General features: G+C 43.5%; 1 protein-coding gene across 4 annotated transcripts in view; it reads left to right on the top strand.

The window, feature by feature from the left end:
- PATJ (PATJ crumbs cell polarity complex component) overlaps positions 1-19,419 on the top strand; it is a 483,060-nt gene that overhangs the window by 84,258 nt on the left and 379,383 nt on the right. For all 4 annotated transcript variants that reach the window (XM_082265149.1, XM_082265150.1, XM_082265148.1 and 1 more), the window contains exons 10-11: positions 2,919-3,007; positions 6,470-6,614. In XM_082265149.1, the coding sequence (XP_082121275.1) occupies positions 2,919-3,007; positions 6,470-6,614 (234 nt within the window). The remainder of the gene's footprint in view (positions 1-2,918; positions 3,008-6,469; positions 6,615-19,419) is intronic.

Here is a 19,419-nt window from a genome sequence, read left to right as displayed (position 1 = left end):
ATTGCGCGGTTGTGTGACACTGTACTCAAATGTCTTCCCCCCCCCCCCCCCCCACAAATCAAGCTTTCTTTCGGTGGCATTTGATCACCACAGGGTTTTTGCGCTATAAACAAAAAGGAAAAAAAAGACCGAAAATGTGTGCTATAAAACCCATCTAATAAAAAAAATCAAATTTCTTCATAAATTTGGGCCAATATGTATTCTGCCAGTTATTTTTGGTAAAAGAAAAAAATTCTAAAGCGTTTTAGCATCTACAAACTAAGGGATATATTTATGGAGATTTACCTATTTATTTACTTTACACTAGTAATGGCGTTGATCAGCAATTTATAGCAGGACCCTGAAATTACGGCGTTAAATCGGACACGAACTGACACTTTTGACACTCTGCGGAAACTATTGACACTAATAAAGTGATCAGTGCTAAAAATATGCACTGTCACTGTACTAATGACACTGACTGGGAAGGGGTTAAACATCTAGGGAGATTAAAGGTTAAGTGTGTGCCTAGCCAGTGTTTCTAAGTACACTGTGCTGCTTTTACTAGGGGAAGTTATGGATTCTAGTCCCTTCTCCCCCTGTCAGAACTAAGACATGCCTTGTTTACATAGGCATATCTCAGTTCTGTGTTTTACTGACGATCGCCAGGTGCTAGAGAGGATATTGAGTCCCCGGGACCCACAGATCGGCTTCTGCTGTGAATTATCACAGCAGAAGCATTAGGCTCACTCTCCCTGCTGGCAGAAATGCAGACTCTCGAATGCTCCCCCAGAATTCTACACCTAAGTGAAAATCTGTTGGGGAATCTACATTATGAGTTGCCTGCATTGCTAGTTACTTGCCTTTCCTGTTGACTTTTCTATTTATTTCCTTCTCCCATGTGGATTTATAATCCAGTACTTCTTTGTTCTTCCCTTCTGTTATAAATTGCATTTATGCATTCATTGTATTCTGTTTGACATTATTCAACTGAGATGAAGATTCGCCAGTGGAGCCACTGGAAGTGGACAGTCCCAACTTTGAACCAGCATGCTTTCGTTATGGCAGGAGTCAGTAAAGCAGTGTTTCCCAAACTTTACACCACTGCGTCAACCTTCGCAGGGCCATCTGTATTATAACAAAAATTGCCCAATGTCCAATCTGCATTGCCAACTTTTCCAAAATCTCCATTGTGATACATACAACCATAGTTGTGCGCAGCCCATTGCATTAGGGTGTGCACCCCAAAGCTCAAGGACACATGCCTTCCTCTGCAACCTCAGCCGAACTGGACAGTGAATGAATAGGAAGTGCTCTGTGCTGAGCGGCTTGCTGTTCATTCACAAACTGAAGCATGGCAAACATAGTTTACTATGCTTCAGTTATGATTGAACACAGGCAGTGAGTGTGTTTACTGTGGTAATTTAGAAAAGAAAAGGGCCTTTAAAATGATATTTTGATTAGTCCCTTTCCCCACTCTCCATGCTGAAACATCCCTCGCAGCAGCCGGCGGTAGAGGAGAGGAAAGGAGGAAAACCAGCAGCACTGCAAGGGGGGGGGGGGGGGGAGTGTAACACAGGGGTATCTGCACTGCCAAGAGTGATTAGGGTGTGCTCGGGCACTTCTGGCACACCCCCTGTACACACCTGCCACTGTCTGAACACCAAGGGTGCTCATCACACACTTTGGGGAACTCTGAGGGGAATCCTAATCTGCCATATGCTCTTGAGTAATTACCGTTTATTGATTTACACAGCACAAAAATATAAAGGGTATTTGAACAATAACGTTGTTACCCTTAAATGGAGCTTCAAACAAAATATTTTTTGTGAAGAACTGGGGAGCATAAATACCCTTCCCAGGTTTTTACTGATTCTGGAGTCCACTTTGGGGATATTTTCCCTCGCTTTTTGTTTGGTCACGGAGACATAAAATGAGAGGTAATCTTTTTAATGGAGACACAGACAATAATAACCTAACTAAGGTTCTAACCCTTTCCCACTGTTTCCAAAAAGTGATGTTGGGCTTTAAACCCTATGCCAGTGATACCTGCCTGAACCTTTTTGTTATAAATGTGTTACGGGCATTCAGCAACTTGATGTGTTAATGACTGTTCCTCTATCTGGCAGGCCAGGCATGCTAAGCCACAGCTTTTGTTGGCTATGTACAAATACAGCTCTGGGTGTAGGGTTAGATTTAGGTTAAAGCAGTGGTCTCTAAACCCTTTGCTTGCCTTTATCTGGCCCTTGGGGGGGGGGCACTGGTCCTCCCACTGAAACGAGGCACTTTTTGAACTAATGATGAGGCACCATTCCTTTCACTGACCCCAACAGTGGGGCATAGAACCTCCCCACTGACCCCAACGAAGGGGCACTATTCCTCCCACTGACCCCAACGAAGGGGCACTATTCCTCCCACTGACCCCAACGATGGGGCACTATTCCTCCCACTGACCCCAACGATGGGGCACTATTCCTCCCACTGACCCCAACGATGGGGCACTATTCCTCCCACTGACCCCAACGATGGGGCACTATTCCTCCCACTGACCCCAACGATGGGGCACTATTCCTCCCACTGACCACAGTCCCTATTCATTGTACTGACCACCAAGCCTGAGGCATTGTTTTACTCCACTGACTTGGGGCATTTTCTATTCTCACTGGCCACAGTCTGGCCCCCAGAAAGTCTGAAGGACCATAAACGGGCCCTTGATTTAGAACGTTTGGCAACCCCTGGGTTAAAGGATAGAGTAACTCTGTTTTAGGATTTTGAACATGGTTGTTGGCACACACAATTATATACCAATGAATATTTGTCATAAAATATACAGTACAATGACAACATTTTGCACATACTCATGATTTATTAATATTGTCATTTGTTAAATAATTGTTAATGGACTTTAAAGCTCATTTATATCATATCTCCTTTTCCAGGATCTTCTGGTATATATGTGAAGGGTATCATACCGGACAGTGCTGCAGACCAGAGTGGTTGCATTAAAGAGAATGACAGAATTGTTGCTGTAAGTAGGCTTTTCTTAAAGGTCTGTTGGTTGATGATCAGCTATTTTGTACTTCTGTAATTAGGAGTATAGGGCAGTGATGGCCAACCTTGGCACCCCAGATGTTTTGAAACTACATTTCCCATGATGCTTAACTACACTTCAGAGTGCATGAGCATCATGGGAAATGTAGTTCCAAAACATATTGGGTGCCAAGGTTCGCCATCACTGGTATAGGGCATTTGGCAACCTGGAGATCATGTGCAGACTTCTATCCTTTGTATGATATGTTTAGAGAGCTGGGGAAGCTTAAAGCCCAATCAAAACCACAGAGATATGCAGCCAGAAAAACATTGTACTAGCAACCTCTGTTTTCATAGTCTTGCCTCCAATTTCAGTTACAGCAGCAGCTGTACAGGGTGTCCAAATATGACTAAGTTCAATATACAATAGAGAACAGGGGGGGCTAAGTGGACATTAAAGGTACTGTCATGGACAAATACTATACATGAATACAGTAGTTAGTAATATAACAAATGTTTATTGAACAAAACCACAATAATATAAAATTGTCCATAACATCGCATAGACACAATAGGTCAGTAATGCCAGCAATACTTATATGATTGGTACATCAACTACAATAGATGGGGCTGATGTTGAAATGCCCTAAACTGACTGCCACGGCCAGACATGAGGAGTACCTGGAGTGCTCATATGCCCGACATGTTTTGAGTTTTGTGCTTCTTCAGGGGGCTAGCAAAATAGTGTACAGTTGATATAGCAGACAAATGGCTACATGTAAGAGAAAGGACAAAATCAATATCACAGTTAGACAAAAAAAAAAAAATAATCGTATCGGTTACTTTAGCTTTAAAGGCACGTCTGATAACCGCATGATACATCTCCCAAGGCTGAGCCAACGCACCTCATCTGAGAGCGGCCCACAAGCCCAGCTGGCCGCTTCCACATTGCTGGGCTTGTGGGCCTCTCTTGGATGAGGTGGGCTGGCTCAGCCTTGGGAAATGTATTATGCGGTTATCAAACATGCCTTTAAAGCATGGGTGTCCAACCTTTTGGCTTCTCTGGGCCACATTGAGTGTAGAGAAATTTTCTCGGGCCGCATATAAAATATATACTATAGTAAGGTACAGTGGTGTAGTGGTTAGCACTTTCACCTAGCAGCAACAGGGTTGCTGGTTCGAACCCTAACCACGACACTACCTGCCTGGAGTTTGCATGTTCTCCCTGTGCCTGTGTGGGTTTCCTCCGGGTATTCCGGTTTCCTCCCACACTCCAAAGACATGCTGGTAGGTTAATTGGATCCTGTATAAAATTGGCCCTACTATGTATGTATGAATGTGAGTTAGGGACCTTAGATTGTAAGCTCCTTGAGGGCAGGGTCTGATGTGAATGTGCAATATATATATAAAGTGCTGCGTAAATTGACAGTGCTTTAAAAGAACCTGAAATAATATTAATAATAGTATATAAGTAATAAAACGCCGCTGCGCCCTCCCGTGCTCCTGCGCCCCCCAGCACTAACACAACTAGTGGATGATCCCCCTCCGAGGCAGCCTCTGGCCGTGCCCCCCACTCGACTTCCTTCCTTCCCAGCAAAAAAAAAAAAAAAATTGTTAGGGGGCAGTGGGCCGCATTGCCTGCGGTTCCGGGCCCGCAGGTTGGACATGCCTGCTTTAAAGCTATAGTAACCAATACAATGTTTGTTTTTCTTTGTCTAACTGTGATATTGATTTTGTCCTTTCTCTTACATGTAGCCATTTGTCTGCTATATCAACTGTACACTATTTTGCTTGCCCCCTGAAGAAGCACAACACCCGAAACATGTCGGGCATATGAGCACTCCAGCTACTCCTCATGTCTGGCCGTGGCGGTCAGTTTAGGGCATTTCAACATCAGCCCCATCTATTGTAGTTGATGTACCAATTCTATAAGTATTGCTGGTATTACTGACCTATTGTGTAAATGGTTGCCTATAGTGTCTATGCTATGTTATGGACAATTTTATATTATTGTGGTTTTGTTCAATAAACCTTTGTTATTTTAGTATACATGAATACAGTAGTTAGTATTTGTCCCTGACAATACTTTTAAAGTCCACTTACCCCCCCCCCCCCCGTTCTCTTTTCTATATTCAAATATTGGGACGGTGGTACCTGTGCTGAATATCTCTATCTTGATCTTTTTTTTATACTAAGCAGTTCAATAGGCACAGGTGGAGCAAATTCCAGCTGGTTCCTAATGAAGCGGCCAAATTGGCCCTGTCAGCACTACTCCTCCCGATATTTTTTCGATCTTAAGATTGAAGGCGCCACGCAGAAAATTGTCAGCTGAACAGTGGCTGCATCCAGTCATCTTTAGCCACTGTTTAAGTATTTTGACTGTTCAGGGTGCTGGCTGTCAGAATAAAATAGCTAGCAGCGGGCGATTGCTAAAAATAGTGAGGATGGAGGAATCCGTGGATTTCTTTCTGCACTGCCAGTATAGAGAGTTGCAGTACGATGGCAGAAAGCAGCATCTTCACAAAAAACAGTCACACATTGATATGACAGATTTAATTTGGACTTTAAGTCTAACACCAAAATCATGGCAGAGGATGACCAGTGTTCCCTATGCGGCAGCAAATAGTCATTGTTCCCCATGCCACACCAGATGGCCAGTGGTTCCATATGTGGCAGCAGATGGTCAATATTCCCCATGCCATGCCAAATGGCCAGTGTTCTCATGCCAGAGCAGAGCTTGTTTATGTTGAATGCCAGAAGGGGATCAGTTTGAAATCTGACTCTCTAGATCAGGCTTTCAAAAATGGCGTTTCCTGGGCTGAATGCAACCCCCTTACTGCTTATTTATGGTCCTCAGCTGGTTAAGTAGGCTCAAGCTCTTCTCCAATTAAAGGCTATACGTCCTTACTTGCCTGCTTCTATGGAAGCCAGTAAGAATACACAGTGATTATGTCATGGGGAGGAGAAATGTAAAAATCCTGAATTGGTGCTCTGAATTTCAAAGTGTACCTATGGTTGATATTTAAAATCATATTTCCTGATCATACAGTACAGAAGGACAAACCTTTAGATCCTTACTACTGGGTTATATGCAGCTACCTCCAGGTCATTGAACACTGACAAAAAGAGGTTGCAGGGACATCCCCCTAGGCAGGCCCGTCTTTAATACCGACTGGACCCTGGGCAAATATTTTCTTGAGCCGTCCCAAATCCACTTATCAACTATTTGCAGGCTCAAGGGGCAGCTGCTTTGGGCCCCACAACAATGATTGGGCCCAGGGCAGCTTCCCCTTTTGCCCTGTGTTAAAGACGGCTCTGCCCCTAGGTTACCCTTTTCATTCCTCAGTACTTTGCTGTCTTTAGGTGATGTAGAACAATGCCCCAGAATAAAGGCTTGGATGTTTTTTGTTTTTTTCCTCTTTGTCATTAACTAGAATTTTTGTTCTTCTTAACATTCAAGGTGGATGGTATGAACATCCAGGGCATGTCCAATACTGATGTTGTGGCTGCATTGCGTAACACCGGACAGACTGTCAACCTGACTCTTTCCAGGGGTAAAGTGCCAACTAGCCCACCGCCTCTGCCAGAGAATCCTCCAAGCAAAGGTCTGAGTATCTTTCTGTTTGTGTCCAATCAAATAAAATGGAATATTTAGAGCTGAACTCCAGGCACAAAAAAATGTATTTAAAGCGTAACTCCACTTTTTGTTGATAAAACATCCCTCTGGGTGATCTCTGTACATTGCAGGGATTTTAACAAACTTTGTTGCAGATTCCTACCTTTTTGTTATTCTAAAGAAATCATTGTTTGTTCCTCTGTGCCTCTGTGCTGAGTGGGTCATATGGGAGTGGTTTCATGATTATCTATCCGCTGTGCACCTGCAGGGCTCTGAGGAAATCTGCTGGGCCTGCATCCCTTTAGATGTGCTCCAATAGGGAGTATCTCACCAAAAATGAAATTTCTGTTGCAGGGGATGCCAGAAATCTGACTTGTATCTTAGGCAGACTTCTGGGAAAATTGGTGAGCCAATCACACAAGCAGGAAATGATGTTTCTGGGGGTGTGGTCAGTATACATTCTGTGTACAGAACACCTCCAGGTGGCCATATTGCATTTTCATAAAATTACAACAGCTGCAGATTGAAAAGGAAAGGTCATTTTTAATAACCTTTAATTACAATATGATTTGTGTCACAATTGTATACGCTATATTGTTTTTTCTTTATTTGCAGATTTTTTTTTTTTACCCCCACGGAAGTGGAGTTACCGTTTTAAATACAGTGTATTCTTTAGGCTACGTTCACATGTAGGCGTTTTGGGGTTTTTTTTCTGCTCTTGGCTCAGCTCTCAAAACGCCCAACAAGACAAATCCTATTCATTTCAATGGCCCCTGTTCACATCTGAGCGGTTTGACGCCGTGAGCAAAACGCGCAACGCTCAAAAAAGTACACGAGCTTCTTTTTGGGCAGATTACAAGCGTTTTTCATTGGTCTCTAGTCAATCTAAAAACGCCTGCACAAAAAATGCCCTTAAAAACGCCTGCAAAAACGCCTGTAATAGCAACGCCAAGATGTGAACGTAGCCTTAATCGCATCAAATGATAGAAATCCACTTTGTGTGCACTTGTATATATTACCTTATAAAAAGTAGCAATGACCTAATGGCTGTCAATACATAGACCATACATCCCATCTTTTTGAGATGGGAATGAGGGGCACCTTTTAGCAACTGTATGTAGGCATAGGACACACCCCTTGTCCCGCCCCCTTAAAGGAGGATTATTGAAAAAAAAAAAAGGATTAGTTAAACCCACAAGTGCTTTTTTTGTTTTACCACTACTTTTCCTTTATATTCGCTCTTGAAGTTTACACATGCAACAATTCAGAAATTGGATGAACATTTTAGCACTGGGAAACATTTTTTGAAAGAAAAATAGTGCATTTTATATTCAACTATATAGATCAGACCAAAATGAGGGACAAAGGAGGGAGGAGCAAAGAAGGACAGAGGGACTTTGTTCCAAATCAGGGATAGGCTCTTGAAATCAGGGACAGTTGAGAGCTATGCACAGACTGTGCAGTGAGCAGAACAGTGGGAGGGGCCCAGCAGGCTCCACCCATTACAGGCTGCCTGCAGAAAGCTACAGGAGGGATGGAGACATGACCAGTCACCCTGCACAAGGAGAAGTATGGTTAAACCCATAAGTGTTTGTTTTTTTTCCACTACTATTCCTTTATATTGGCTTTTAGTATTTACAGATGTAACAATTAAAAACTGGATGAAAGGTTTAGCCCTGGGAAACCCTTTTTGACAGATTAGTGCATTTTATATACAGCTATATAGATCAGACCAAAATGAGGAGGAAAGAGGGACTTTGTTCCAAATCAGGGACACTTCTTCGAAATCAGGGACAGTTGGGAGCTATGCATAGACTGTGCAGTGAGCAGAACTGTGGGAGGGGTCAGCAGGCTCCACCCATTTCAGGCTGCCCACAGAAAGCAACAGGAGGGGGTGGAGACAAGACCAGTCACCCTGCACAAGAAGAGAGAGCAGCAGTGACCGGTCTGTAATACAAGAAGCTTCTGCACAGAGGCTACACCAAGATTCAAGTAAAAATAAATATTTTATTGTATTTAGACATTTGCTTATCCCAGAATTCACCTTTTTAAAAGTAATAAAAAGATCAGAAACCCACAGATATCACTTGACAAGGAAGAGGGTATGATTACACATTATGTGCTACCAGCCCAGTGAAACAAATGTAACATTTTTAAAGTGTTTTCAAACCCAAAAACAAACATTTTAATTTATTTCATTTTATTGGTCCTTGAGATTTGTGGCTGGATTCGTTTTTTTTCTCAAGCGAATTGTACTTTTTGCAAGTAAAGCAAAATACTTGATTGTCATAGGAAACAAATGTCCTTAAAACTTCGAGGGTACTGAAATTAAATCTCAAGCATCAGTCTTTCAGCCCACTCTGTGGGCTACAGAACCCCCCTGCCAGTTTATGGAGAATGAGAGTGGAAGGTGTTCTGTAGTATTGCTCTAGAGCAGCCTTTCAACTTTTTCAACAGAGAGGAACCCTTGAAATACCTTTCTGGTCTCAAGTATCCCCTGCTATAATTACTATATCTACAAGTCCATGTTACATTAGTGTGATGGTCAGTGGGAAGAATGCTCCTTAAGGCTCGTACACACTATAAGAAAATCGAGCGAACATTTTCGTCCAAAGAATTTTCGTATGATTTTCGTATAGTGCGTACAGAACTTTCTACAGACGATTCAGAATTTTCATACGAAAAAAATCCAAAATTTTCTCGTATGTGAAAAAAACGATTTTCATTTAATGTGTACCACTTTCGTACAATTTTTGTACAAGAAAAATCAGAAAAAGACTGCGCATGATCAGAAACAATAAACAGCAAAAAAAAAAGTATTTGTCTTACGAGAATTTTCACACAAATTTTCGTAAGAAAATTCTTTCATTGGTTCTGATTTGCTGTGAAACAATGAGGAAAATCGGACAATCGTTCGCCTGATTTTCTTAGTGTGTACCCCACTTTACACTTGTGGTCACCGGGAAGAATCCCCCCCCCCTTACAGATGGGTAAAAAGATCAATGGAGTCAATTAGAATGCAAGTAGTAGACCTAGTCTCGCAGGGAAGGCCCTGTGGACGAGGACAGTGGGGAGTTTGATGTGCTCAAAAACATAAATTAAGTAAGAAACCAGTTATAAAAAATATACATAAAGTTTATTATATACAATATGATAAAACCAACACATAAAAATACAATCTCTAAAAGGTGTATTGCAGCACATCCTACAATGTGATGTATCGACACGTTTCACACATAGTTTGGGCTTCCTCAGGATCCAGATGTGTAGCAAACTTTCTTAAAGAGTATAAATACACCTTGTGGTAACTAAAAGTAGTGTGAATTAACAATTTGCAAATATATGTCAACATACATAAGGGTTTTATCTACACATTATAGTAATCTATGAATCACATGTTCAAATAGATTAGCGGAGGGGGAAGCAATTCGGGAGCAATCAACACAATGGATAGCAAAAAGGACAAACTTCTAGGGTACTGAAATGAAATCTCAAGCATCTGTCTTTCAGTTCACTCTGTGGGCTACAGAACCCCCCTTCCAGTTTATGGAGAATGAGAGAGTGGAAGGTGTTCTGTAATCTTGCTCTAGAGCAGTCTTTCTAAACTTTTTTTTAACACAGAAGAACCCTTGAAATAACTTTCTGGTCTCAAGGAACCCCTGCTATAATTACTATATCTACAAGTCCATGGTAAATTAGTGAATTAGTGTGATGGTCAGTGGGAAGAATGCTCCTTACACGTGTGATCACTAGGAAGAATTCCCTGCCCCCCCCCCCCCCCCCCTTACAGATAGCTAAAAAGATTAATGGTGTCAATGAGAAATAATCTGAGAGGCAGAAATTGCTCACTGCTCAATGAACCCCTAGCAGCCTCTGGAGGAACCCAAGGGTTCCAATGAACCCTGGTTGAGAAACCCTGTTTTTTGAGTGACAACCCTGCTTTTTTATAGATACAGTAGAGTGAATCAACATTGTTACACTAAGGAAGTTGGTATGAAAAAAACAAAGGCGTATATAAGCTTGAACAAAGGAAAACATGCAGCCACCACATGAAAGGACTGACCCACTGAAATATTTTACTTTGGGGCTGCATTACCAAAACTGGAATGTGCAAAATCTGGTGCAGCTATGCATGGTAGCCAATCGGCATCTAACTTCAGCTTGTTCAAATAAACTTTGACAATAAAACCTGTAAGCTGATTGGTTTGTATGTAGTACTGCACCAGATTTTGCACTCTGCAGTTTAAGTAAATCAACCCCAGTTTATTTTGTTTTTGGGTTTAAATACATTTTAATTTTATGCTTTCTTTTTCATATCCTGTGTACCTTTTGACGTATGTTAATAAAGGATTAATCTTCCTAGCAACTCGTGGTGTGCGGTAGAGGGCTGCATTGGGTTTGGGCTCCCGCAGGACCTAATGCAAATCTTGCGGGAGCCTGGCGGTTTTACCTTTGCTGCGGGCGGTCAAAAAATTTTGCGGGTTCCCACGGGGAACGGTGCAATTTGGTTTAATGTATTTTCTGGCGTATAAGACGACTTTTTTTATAATAAAAAAAGATACCCCAAAAATCGGGGGTTATCTAATACGCCAGGTACTGTAGCTTCAGCTAGTTACAGAACATCCCTATTAAAAATGTTAGCCCATTGGATGTGTATACAGTACCTATGGCCACTTACAGAACGTCCCTGTGCTGTAATACTCTATTTACTGTGCTGAGCCAATCACGGCAAGCTGTGTATTCTATTAATGCATACAAAGCCTACTCGGATTGTCTGAGTCAGAGAGGCGGGCTTAGACAACCTTTGCCAATCCGAGCAGGCTTTGTATGCATTAATAGAATACACAGCTTGCCGTGATTGGCTCAGCGTGGTACATAGAGTATTACAGCACAGGGACGTTCTGTAAGTAGCCAAAGCTTACTGTATACACATCCAGCGGGCTAAACTATTAATAATAGAGAAGTTAAGTATGTAGCAGAAGCACCAGTACATACAGTATTAGGGCACATCCAACGGGCTAAATGGCTCCACTGATGTTATGAAATGGTGTTGCCTCAGAAGATGGGGTTGTTCAGGAAAATCTATCAAAGTAACCCCTCAAAAAACCAGCACAAAAGTTCCGTACTTAGCTGAGTCAAGTGTGATGGGCATCCGAAGATCGGAATGTTGCCCCCATGACCAGGTGACTATGCGCTTTTTTTAATTTAAGAGAGTCTCCAAAATAAACATAAAATATAGTTACATTGCATTTTGCAGCTGTGAACATTCAATCCTGGTATTGTACAGTAGTGTGCACATATTTAAAAAGACAATGAGTAAAATAAAAAGTGGCCATCAGCCTGAGGGTGGGCATGTTCGGGGAGACTTCAGAAGAATATTTTTCTTTTAACAGGTTCATAATTAGGGTGAACCCTAAGGGCAGGAAGGGGAGAGGGAAGTGATGGATCTGAGCAAAAACGAAATCAAATAAAGGGCTTTTGACTCAACTTGGCTGAAACGTGTAGTCCTCTGGTGAGGGGGGTGCACTTTTTTGATGGTTTGTCCACAGAAATTCTGGTTTTCAGATGGTTTGATTCAGTCAAATAGAGTGCTTTTATGTCTTTTTCTTTGAGGGCTTATATATATATATATATATATATATATTGGCCATTTATTACAAGCAATTGAAGTCTATTCCGATCTGACTGTGCAATACTCCCTATATATCCAAGGTGATGTATTTGAATAAAAAAAGAAGGCACCATGACACGGCAGTGTTGCCAACCTACCAGGCTGAAATTTACTAACACGACACCCAACATTTCCTGGCACAGCCAAGTTTTTACTGCCATTTCAAAAAATTACAAAATGACCGTTTTATGTGCAAATTTCAGTATTTATCCTACAAACAAGTACAATATGCAACTAGCGATGTGATTTAAGGTAGATATTAAGGCAAAAAAAATATTTTTTTATTTACGATTATAGGAAGTCTATTTTCATCCCATTTTTTTTGCGGATGAAAAACGGACATAATGCATGTAAATGGGATTGCAGATGTCAGCGGATGACCATCTGCTGACATCCAATTTGCGTCCTTTCCGATCAGTTCCGTTTTTTGGAACGGAAGAGAACCCTATTTTTCTTCAGTTTAAAAAAACGGAACGGACGCAAAAACGTATGTCAGCGGTGTTATCCGCTGACATCCGCAATCCCATTGACATGTATTATCTCCGTTTTATCATCCGCAATTGGATGGGAGGATAAATGGACATACAGACCGGATGACACAAGTGTCATCCGTGTCCGTAAAAAAAAAAAAAGTCCCGGAGCTGATCAAAAAATGGTCCGCTCCGTGTGAAAGGACCCTAAGTGGTTCAGGAACAGGACTCCTGGGGGGAAGAAATTGCAATAGGCGGCACACACACATGAAACTGACTCTCACAGTGACACTGACTGCAGTACAGATGATGACACCTCACCGGCACGACACGTCCCCTCCTGAGTCAGTGACCATCTCTCTCCATGCCAAGTGGTCCTTTTAGTCCACTCCAGTTCAAATAACACTGACAGCCCCGCTCCCGGCTTGCCTTGCTCCCGTCCCGCAGACCCACAAACAAGGCTCCGGCTGCTTGGCTTGGCTCCCTTGAACCATGAGATCATAGGACACGCTCAGGCACTGCCTCCTCCAGAACCAACCCCCCACTGGCACCACCGGAACACACTGTAGCAGGCCCTGGGATGTTCTCGGCTGGTTTTGGAACGGAACTTTGGACCAAGTCGAACGTCACAGCCATATTTTTAACTGGCATCCTTTTTCCTGTCACTGGCATTTACTGGCAGGAGAAAAGTGCCTGTTTTTTACTGGCTAGCAGCAAAAATACTAACGGTTGTCAACACTGTCACAGGGTGGCAGGCAGTGGCGGCTGGTGAAGTTTTAAGATGGGGGGGGCGCAAGACCCCGGCCTTCCATTTTGACCCCTCCCATTTCTCAGAAGCCCCACCCCTTATAGACTCCACCCATTTTGTCCCCTGTATTTTGCTTGCGTGAACAAATTCTCCCAATATATCACATATTAAGGGGTCCATCAGTACCAGTATATCCCATAATAGGGAGCAGGGGCCCTGTTATAGGATATACTGTGAGAGACACCCTATTATGGGATACACTGACTGAGAGTGGCACAGACCCCCTAGCACAAACCCCGCACAAACCCCTCAAGCACAAACCCCGCAAGCACAAACCCCACAGTCCAGGCTCCCTAGCACAAACCCCACAGTACAGGCCCCCTAGCACAAACCCCACAGTACAGGCCCCCTAGCACAAACCCCACAGTACAGGCCCCCTAGCACAAACCCCACAGTACAGGCCCCCTAGCACAAACCCCACAGTACAGACCCCCTAGCACAAACCCCACAGTACAGACCCCCTAGCACAAACCCCACAGTACAGACCCCCTAGCACAAACCCCACAGTACAGACCCCTTAGCACAAACCCCACAGTACAGACCCCTTAGCACAAACCCCACAGTACAGACCCCCTAGCACTAATTCCACAGTACAGGCCCCCTAGCACTAACCCCACAGCACAGGCCCCCTAGCACTAATCCCACAGTACAGGCCCCCTAGCACTAATCCCACAGTACAGGCCCCCTAGCACTAATCCCACAGTACAGGCCCCCTAGCACTAATCCCACAGTACAGGCCCCCTAGCACTAATCCCACAGCACAGGCCCCCTAGCACTAATCCCACAGTACAGGCCCCCTAGCACTAATCCCACAGTACAGGCCCCCTAGCACTAATCCCACAGTACAGGCCCCCTAGCACAAACCCCACAGTACAGGCCCCTTCAATGTAGTGACCAGTATACATGCCCCCTTTCAATGTAGTGTTCAGTATACATGCCCCCTTTCAATGTAGTGACCAGTATACATGCCCCCTTTCAATGCAGTGACCAGTATACATGCCCCCTTTCAATGTAGTGACCAGTATACATGCCCCCTTTCAATGTAGTGACCAGTATACATGCCCCCTTTCAATGCAGTGACCAGCATACATGCCCCCAATGCAGAGATTAGCGTGCGTGCTCCCAATGCAGTGACCAGCGTACATGTCCCCAATGCAGTGACCAGCGTACATGTCCCCAATGCAGTGACCAGCTTACATGTCCCCAATGCAGAGATCACCAGCGTGCGTGCCTCCAATGCAGTGACCAGTGTACATGTCCCCAATGCAGAGATCAGCCTGCGTGCCCCCTTCAAAGTGCCCCTTCATCGGCTGTCTGGGAGTGACCAGTTGAGGTGCGGCCTGCGGGTGCGGGAGTACTCGCGGCGCGGCGCCTGCGGCCTGCCTGGGCCTGGCCGCGATGATGCGGTGAGAGGCTGAGCAGCGGGACTGGTCTGGTGGACTGACTCGAGTCGGCTGCCTGGGAGTGACTCACCACCGTGACCGAAGGCGATCTAAAGCGGGCGGCTCTCTACTCACGCGTCCGTCCTCCGAGTCCTGTCTTCCCGCCCCCACGCGTCACGTCACCAGGTCCATGTCCTACTGTGATTGGTCCAGGCTTGAGTCTGGACCAATCACAGCCCGGACATCTGAAAAGTCCAGATGACCCCCTGAAGAGCGCCAATCGGCGCCTCTGCTGGCCGAGGGTGGGGTCAAAAACGCCACCCCCCCATACCCAGCACTAAGTCCGGCGCCCCTAGTGGGCGAAAAATAGACACTTTTTTTTTAATCTTCTTCTTTTTTTTATGGGGGGCGGCGCCCCTGCGCCCCCTATCGGCCGGCCGCCACTGGTGGCAGGTGTGGGTGCAAGATTAGTAAGCAAGGTGCCACATCCCAAATTTTACTAATATATTATTAACTAAAAACATGGACATTTTAGGCACCAAAATTCCAGTCAAATGGTACAAGTTTAGAACTGATCAGTCATCCGGTCCAGGCCAAGGATTTTTGGCCTGGACCTGGTGATCGGTTCCGACCAATTGCAGAGTGTCCTGTGCCTGTGTAATGTAAACACAGGCGCAGGAAATGAAGCGATCTTCTCTCCTGGAGCCTTTTTCGGTCCCAGCGTGAGAGGAGAGAGCATCAGACAGTGAGTACACAAGCACTACACTGACATCAGTACACATAGGCACACATTTAACCCCCTGATCACCCCCCCAGTTAACCCTTTCACTCCCTGTCAGTTTACACTAAACACAGTATACAGATAATTGGCTGATCACTGTATTAGTGTCACTTGTGACTTCAGTTAGTGTGAGAGGCAGTAAGTGGTAGTTAGTGTCCCAGATAGGTTTAGGGTACCCGCCATATATCCCCTAATAAAGATTTAACCCCTTGATCACTCGCAGTTAACCACTTCATTGCCCTGTGACAGTGCCACTATTATAGTGTACAGATCTTTTTCTGATCACTGTATTAGTGTCACAGGTGACATCAGTTAGCGTTAACGTTAGTTAGCGTCAATACAGGACAGCGTCACATTGCCCGCTGCATATTTAGTAATACATTTTAACCCTTTGATTGTCAGTGACACACACACACTAAACTCCTCTATTACTAGTATAGTGTCTGAACAGATTAATATCTTTGCTCTGATCAGAACTATGTTAGCATCCCCAATAGTTTAGTATAGTGTTCCTAAAATGCAGCATTAGCAGGATCAGCTCCGCCCCTCTGCCCATCCCCCAAGAAGTACAGTATCAGCAGATTACTGTCACTTCCAATACACAGTACACTAACCCGCAGTGTTAGCAGAGTCAGGCCTGATCTCTGCTAGCACTAGCAGTTACATTTTTTGGTAGCGGTTCAAACAGTCCTTTTTTTTTTTTTTTCTTTTTTTTTTAAATTTTCAAAACTTTGCAACAAAGGGGTCATTTGGGAAGGCTCTGTACTATGTAGGCATTTCATTGCTTCCGAAACTGCGATAGGTGTGATAGAGGAGTAAAAACAATTTATGCCCTTAGAAAGCCTGAAGGCAGTGATTGGTTTTTGGGGTCCTGTACGTGTTTAGACTGCCAAAAATAACATACATAAATGTATAACAAAAATTGAGTTTATTGGATATCTTTTATAAGAAAGTAGAAAATTTTATTTTAATTTTTTTTTTTTAATTTCAGGTCTTTTTTTTTATTTATATCACAAAAAATAAAAACTGCAGAGGTAATCAAATACCACCAAAAGAAAGCGCTATTTGTGGGAAAAAAAGGACATACATTTTGTTTGGGGTACAGCATTGCAAGACCAGTTAGTTACGCAGTGCCAAATTGCAAAAAATGGCCTGGTCATTAAGGGGGTAAAACCTTCCGGTCCTGAAGTGGTTAAATATAAAATTACAGCATTTAAAAGTACAAAACATGTAAAGGAACAGCATTTCAGACCACAAAACTGGAGGCCCTGTTACAAATACACTTTTGCACACCATCAGTTGGTAATATATTAACTAAATCCTAATCAACTTGTATTTTTTATGGAATTTTGGTGCCTAAAAAGTCAGTGTATTTAGTTATTAATGTGTGGTGTATTTGAATGGCAGCAAAGTGTTTTTTAAAAGGATTATCTATTAAAACTGTACTTTTAAAAAATCTTAGAGGTGCTGATTGATGCTGGTTAATTAGGCAAAGTTTTTGGGCTCACTCAGATTGTGTTAAATAATTGCAGGCGGTGCTGTATATTTTTTATTTTGTTACAATGAAGGAGTAGCCTGGTTTGGGTGTGTTTTTTGATATAACTGAACCATTTACGTTTTCACATAGCTCCCAACTGTCCCTGATTTTCGAGGGACTGTCCCTCATTCAGATCAAAGTCCCTTTGTCCCTCTTTTCTCCTCATGTGTCCCTCATTTTGGTCTGATCTATATTGTTTTATATAAAATGCACTACTTCTCTATTAAAGGGTTTCCCAATGCTAAACCTTTCATCCAATTTCTAGATTGTTGCATTAGTAAAGTCCAAAAGACAGTGTAAAGGAATAGTAGTGGTAAAAACTGTGGGTTTAACCAATCATTTTTTTGCACAATTCTCTTTTATGGGGGTGTGGCAGGGGGTGTGCCTAAATACTTTTGCTGATGGTTGTCCCTCATTCCTATCTCAGAAAGTTGGGAGGTATGTTTTCATGTATTGTTGATGTAAGGTATACCTGGGGGGTATGCTTCAACAAGGTTCTGGTCTAAAACGCAAGGTGTGACAATTTAATTCCTGGAATGCCCCCTGCACCGCACTATTGTGATGAGTCGCACAGCCATTCACCTTCGAGCGTGTTCTGACATGTTCTAACTTGCACCAGGTGGTTCAGTCTTTATCGAGTAGTGGAAGTAAAAAATAAAATGTGTGTGTTACGCTGTTGGCGGAAAATAAATAATGGGAATCTGCAGCAGCGAATTAACATCAAATTTTGTGTGAAAATTGGCAAAAGTGCGAGTGAAACTTTAGCTCTGTTAATGGGCTTATGGTGAACATTCCATGAAAAAAATCAAGTGTTTTCGAATGGCACAGACTGTTTAAGGAGGGGAAAAAAAGATGTCGACGATGACGCAAGAAGTGAGTAGCCAAAAACTCAAAGGACGTATGCGGACAGAATGTGAACCCTCGTACGCTCACGTTGGTGTGTTTTTTTTTTTTTTTATCACAAGGGGATAGTTCACTACGAGTTCATAGAACATGGTACAATGGTCATGTTAAAATGGTAGTGAAGGCAGTATTTTTATTTTTACCTACAGGTAAGCTTATAATAAAGCTTACCTGTAGGTTAAATGAATATCTCCAGAACGTGCGCTGTTTAGGAAGATAAAAAAGTACACTGCGCCGCTGACGTCATCCGCGCATGCACATTGAAGGAATGGCATACCCATCTCATTCCCTTAGAGCCTTGTGCCATGGCCATGATGTCATTGTGGCTCAGGCATTTAAGCAGCCGTAGCCCAGAAGAAAGATCCGATAGAGATGAAAGCATCTGCAGCATTAACAGCGAGCCACTGGAGGACTTCGTTTCAAGGTAAGTTTTTCATAATGTGCTAGTCAGCGTTTTTTTTTTTTTTTTTTTTTCAGCGGGAACGCAGTTCTGGCACCTAAAGCACTAAATGTATGTATTGGCAAGGGGTGCTGGGGTGTGCTGCAGGGTCTATTGATGCTGGTTGCGGGGGGGATCTGTTGTAGCTGGAAAGGATCTATTTTTGTGGGGGATCTATTGTTGCTGGTGGTGAATCTATTTGTTACTGGAGGGTCAGTTGTTGCTAGGTGATATCTACTGTTGAGGGAGGGGGGGTTGTGTTGCTGGCTGCTGTAGGGCCTATTGATGCTGGCTGTGGTGAGAACTTTTGTTGCTGCCGGGGGTCTATTGTTTCATGGGATTCTACTGTTGCTGGAGGGGTCTATTGTTACTGGATGCACAGGATTTTTTTTACTGCTTTTGTTGACATCAACAAATTCAATGCAAATTTCTTAACACCACAAAATTATACTTGGTTCTGTATTCTCTAAAAGGGTCAGTAGTGGTGTAACCAAGGAATGGCGTTTGTGGGTATTGGTGAAACCAAGGAATGGTGCTTGGAGGTGGGTAGGGGGTGAAACCAAGGAACGGTGGGTAGGGGTAATACCAAGGAACGGTGGGTTGGGGTGATACCAAGGAACGGTGCTGAGAGGTGGATAGGGGTGGAACCAAGGAACGGTGTTTGGCGGTGGGTAGTGGTGGAACCAAGGAATGGTGCTCGGACATGGGTAGGGATGGAACCAAGGAACGGTGTTTGGAGGTGGGAATTGGTGAAACCAAGGAACGGTGCTTGGAGGTGGGTAGGGGTGAATCCAAGGAAAGGT

Source organism: Pelophylax lessonae (assembly GCF_965119305.1).
Source record: "Pelophylax lessonae genome assembly, chromosome: 8".
Taxonomy (NCBI): Eukaryota; Metazoa; Chordata; class Amphibia; order Anura; family Ranidae; genus Pelophylax; species Pelophylax lessonae.
The sequence above is the reverse complement of the archived record's forward strand: the minus strand, read 5'-3'. Positions and strand labels throughout refer to the sequence as shown.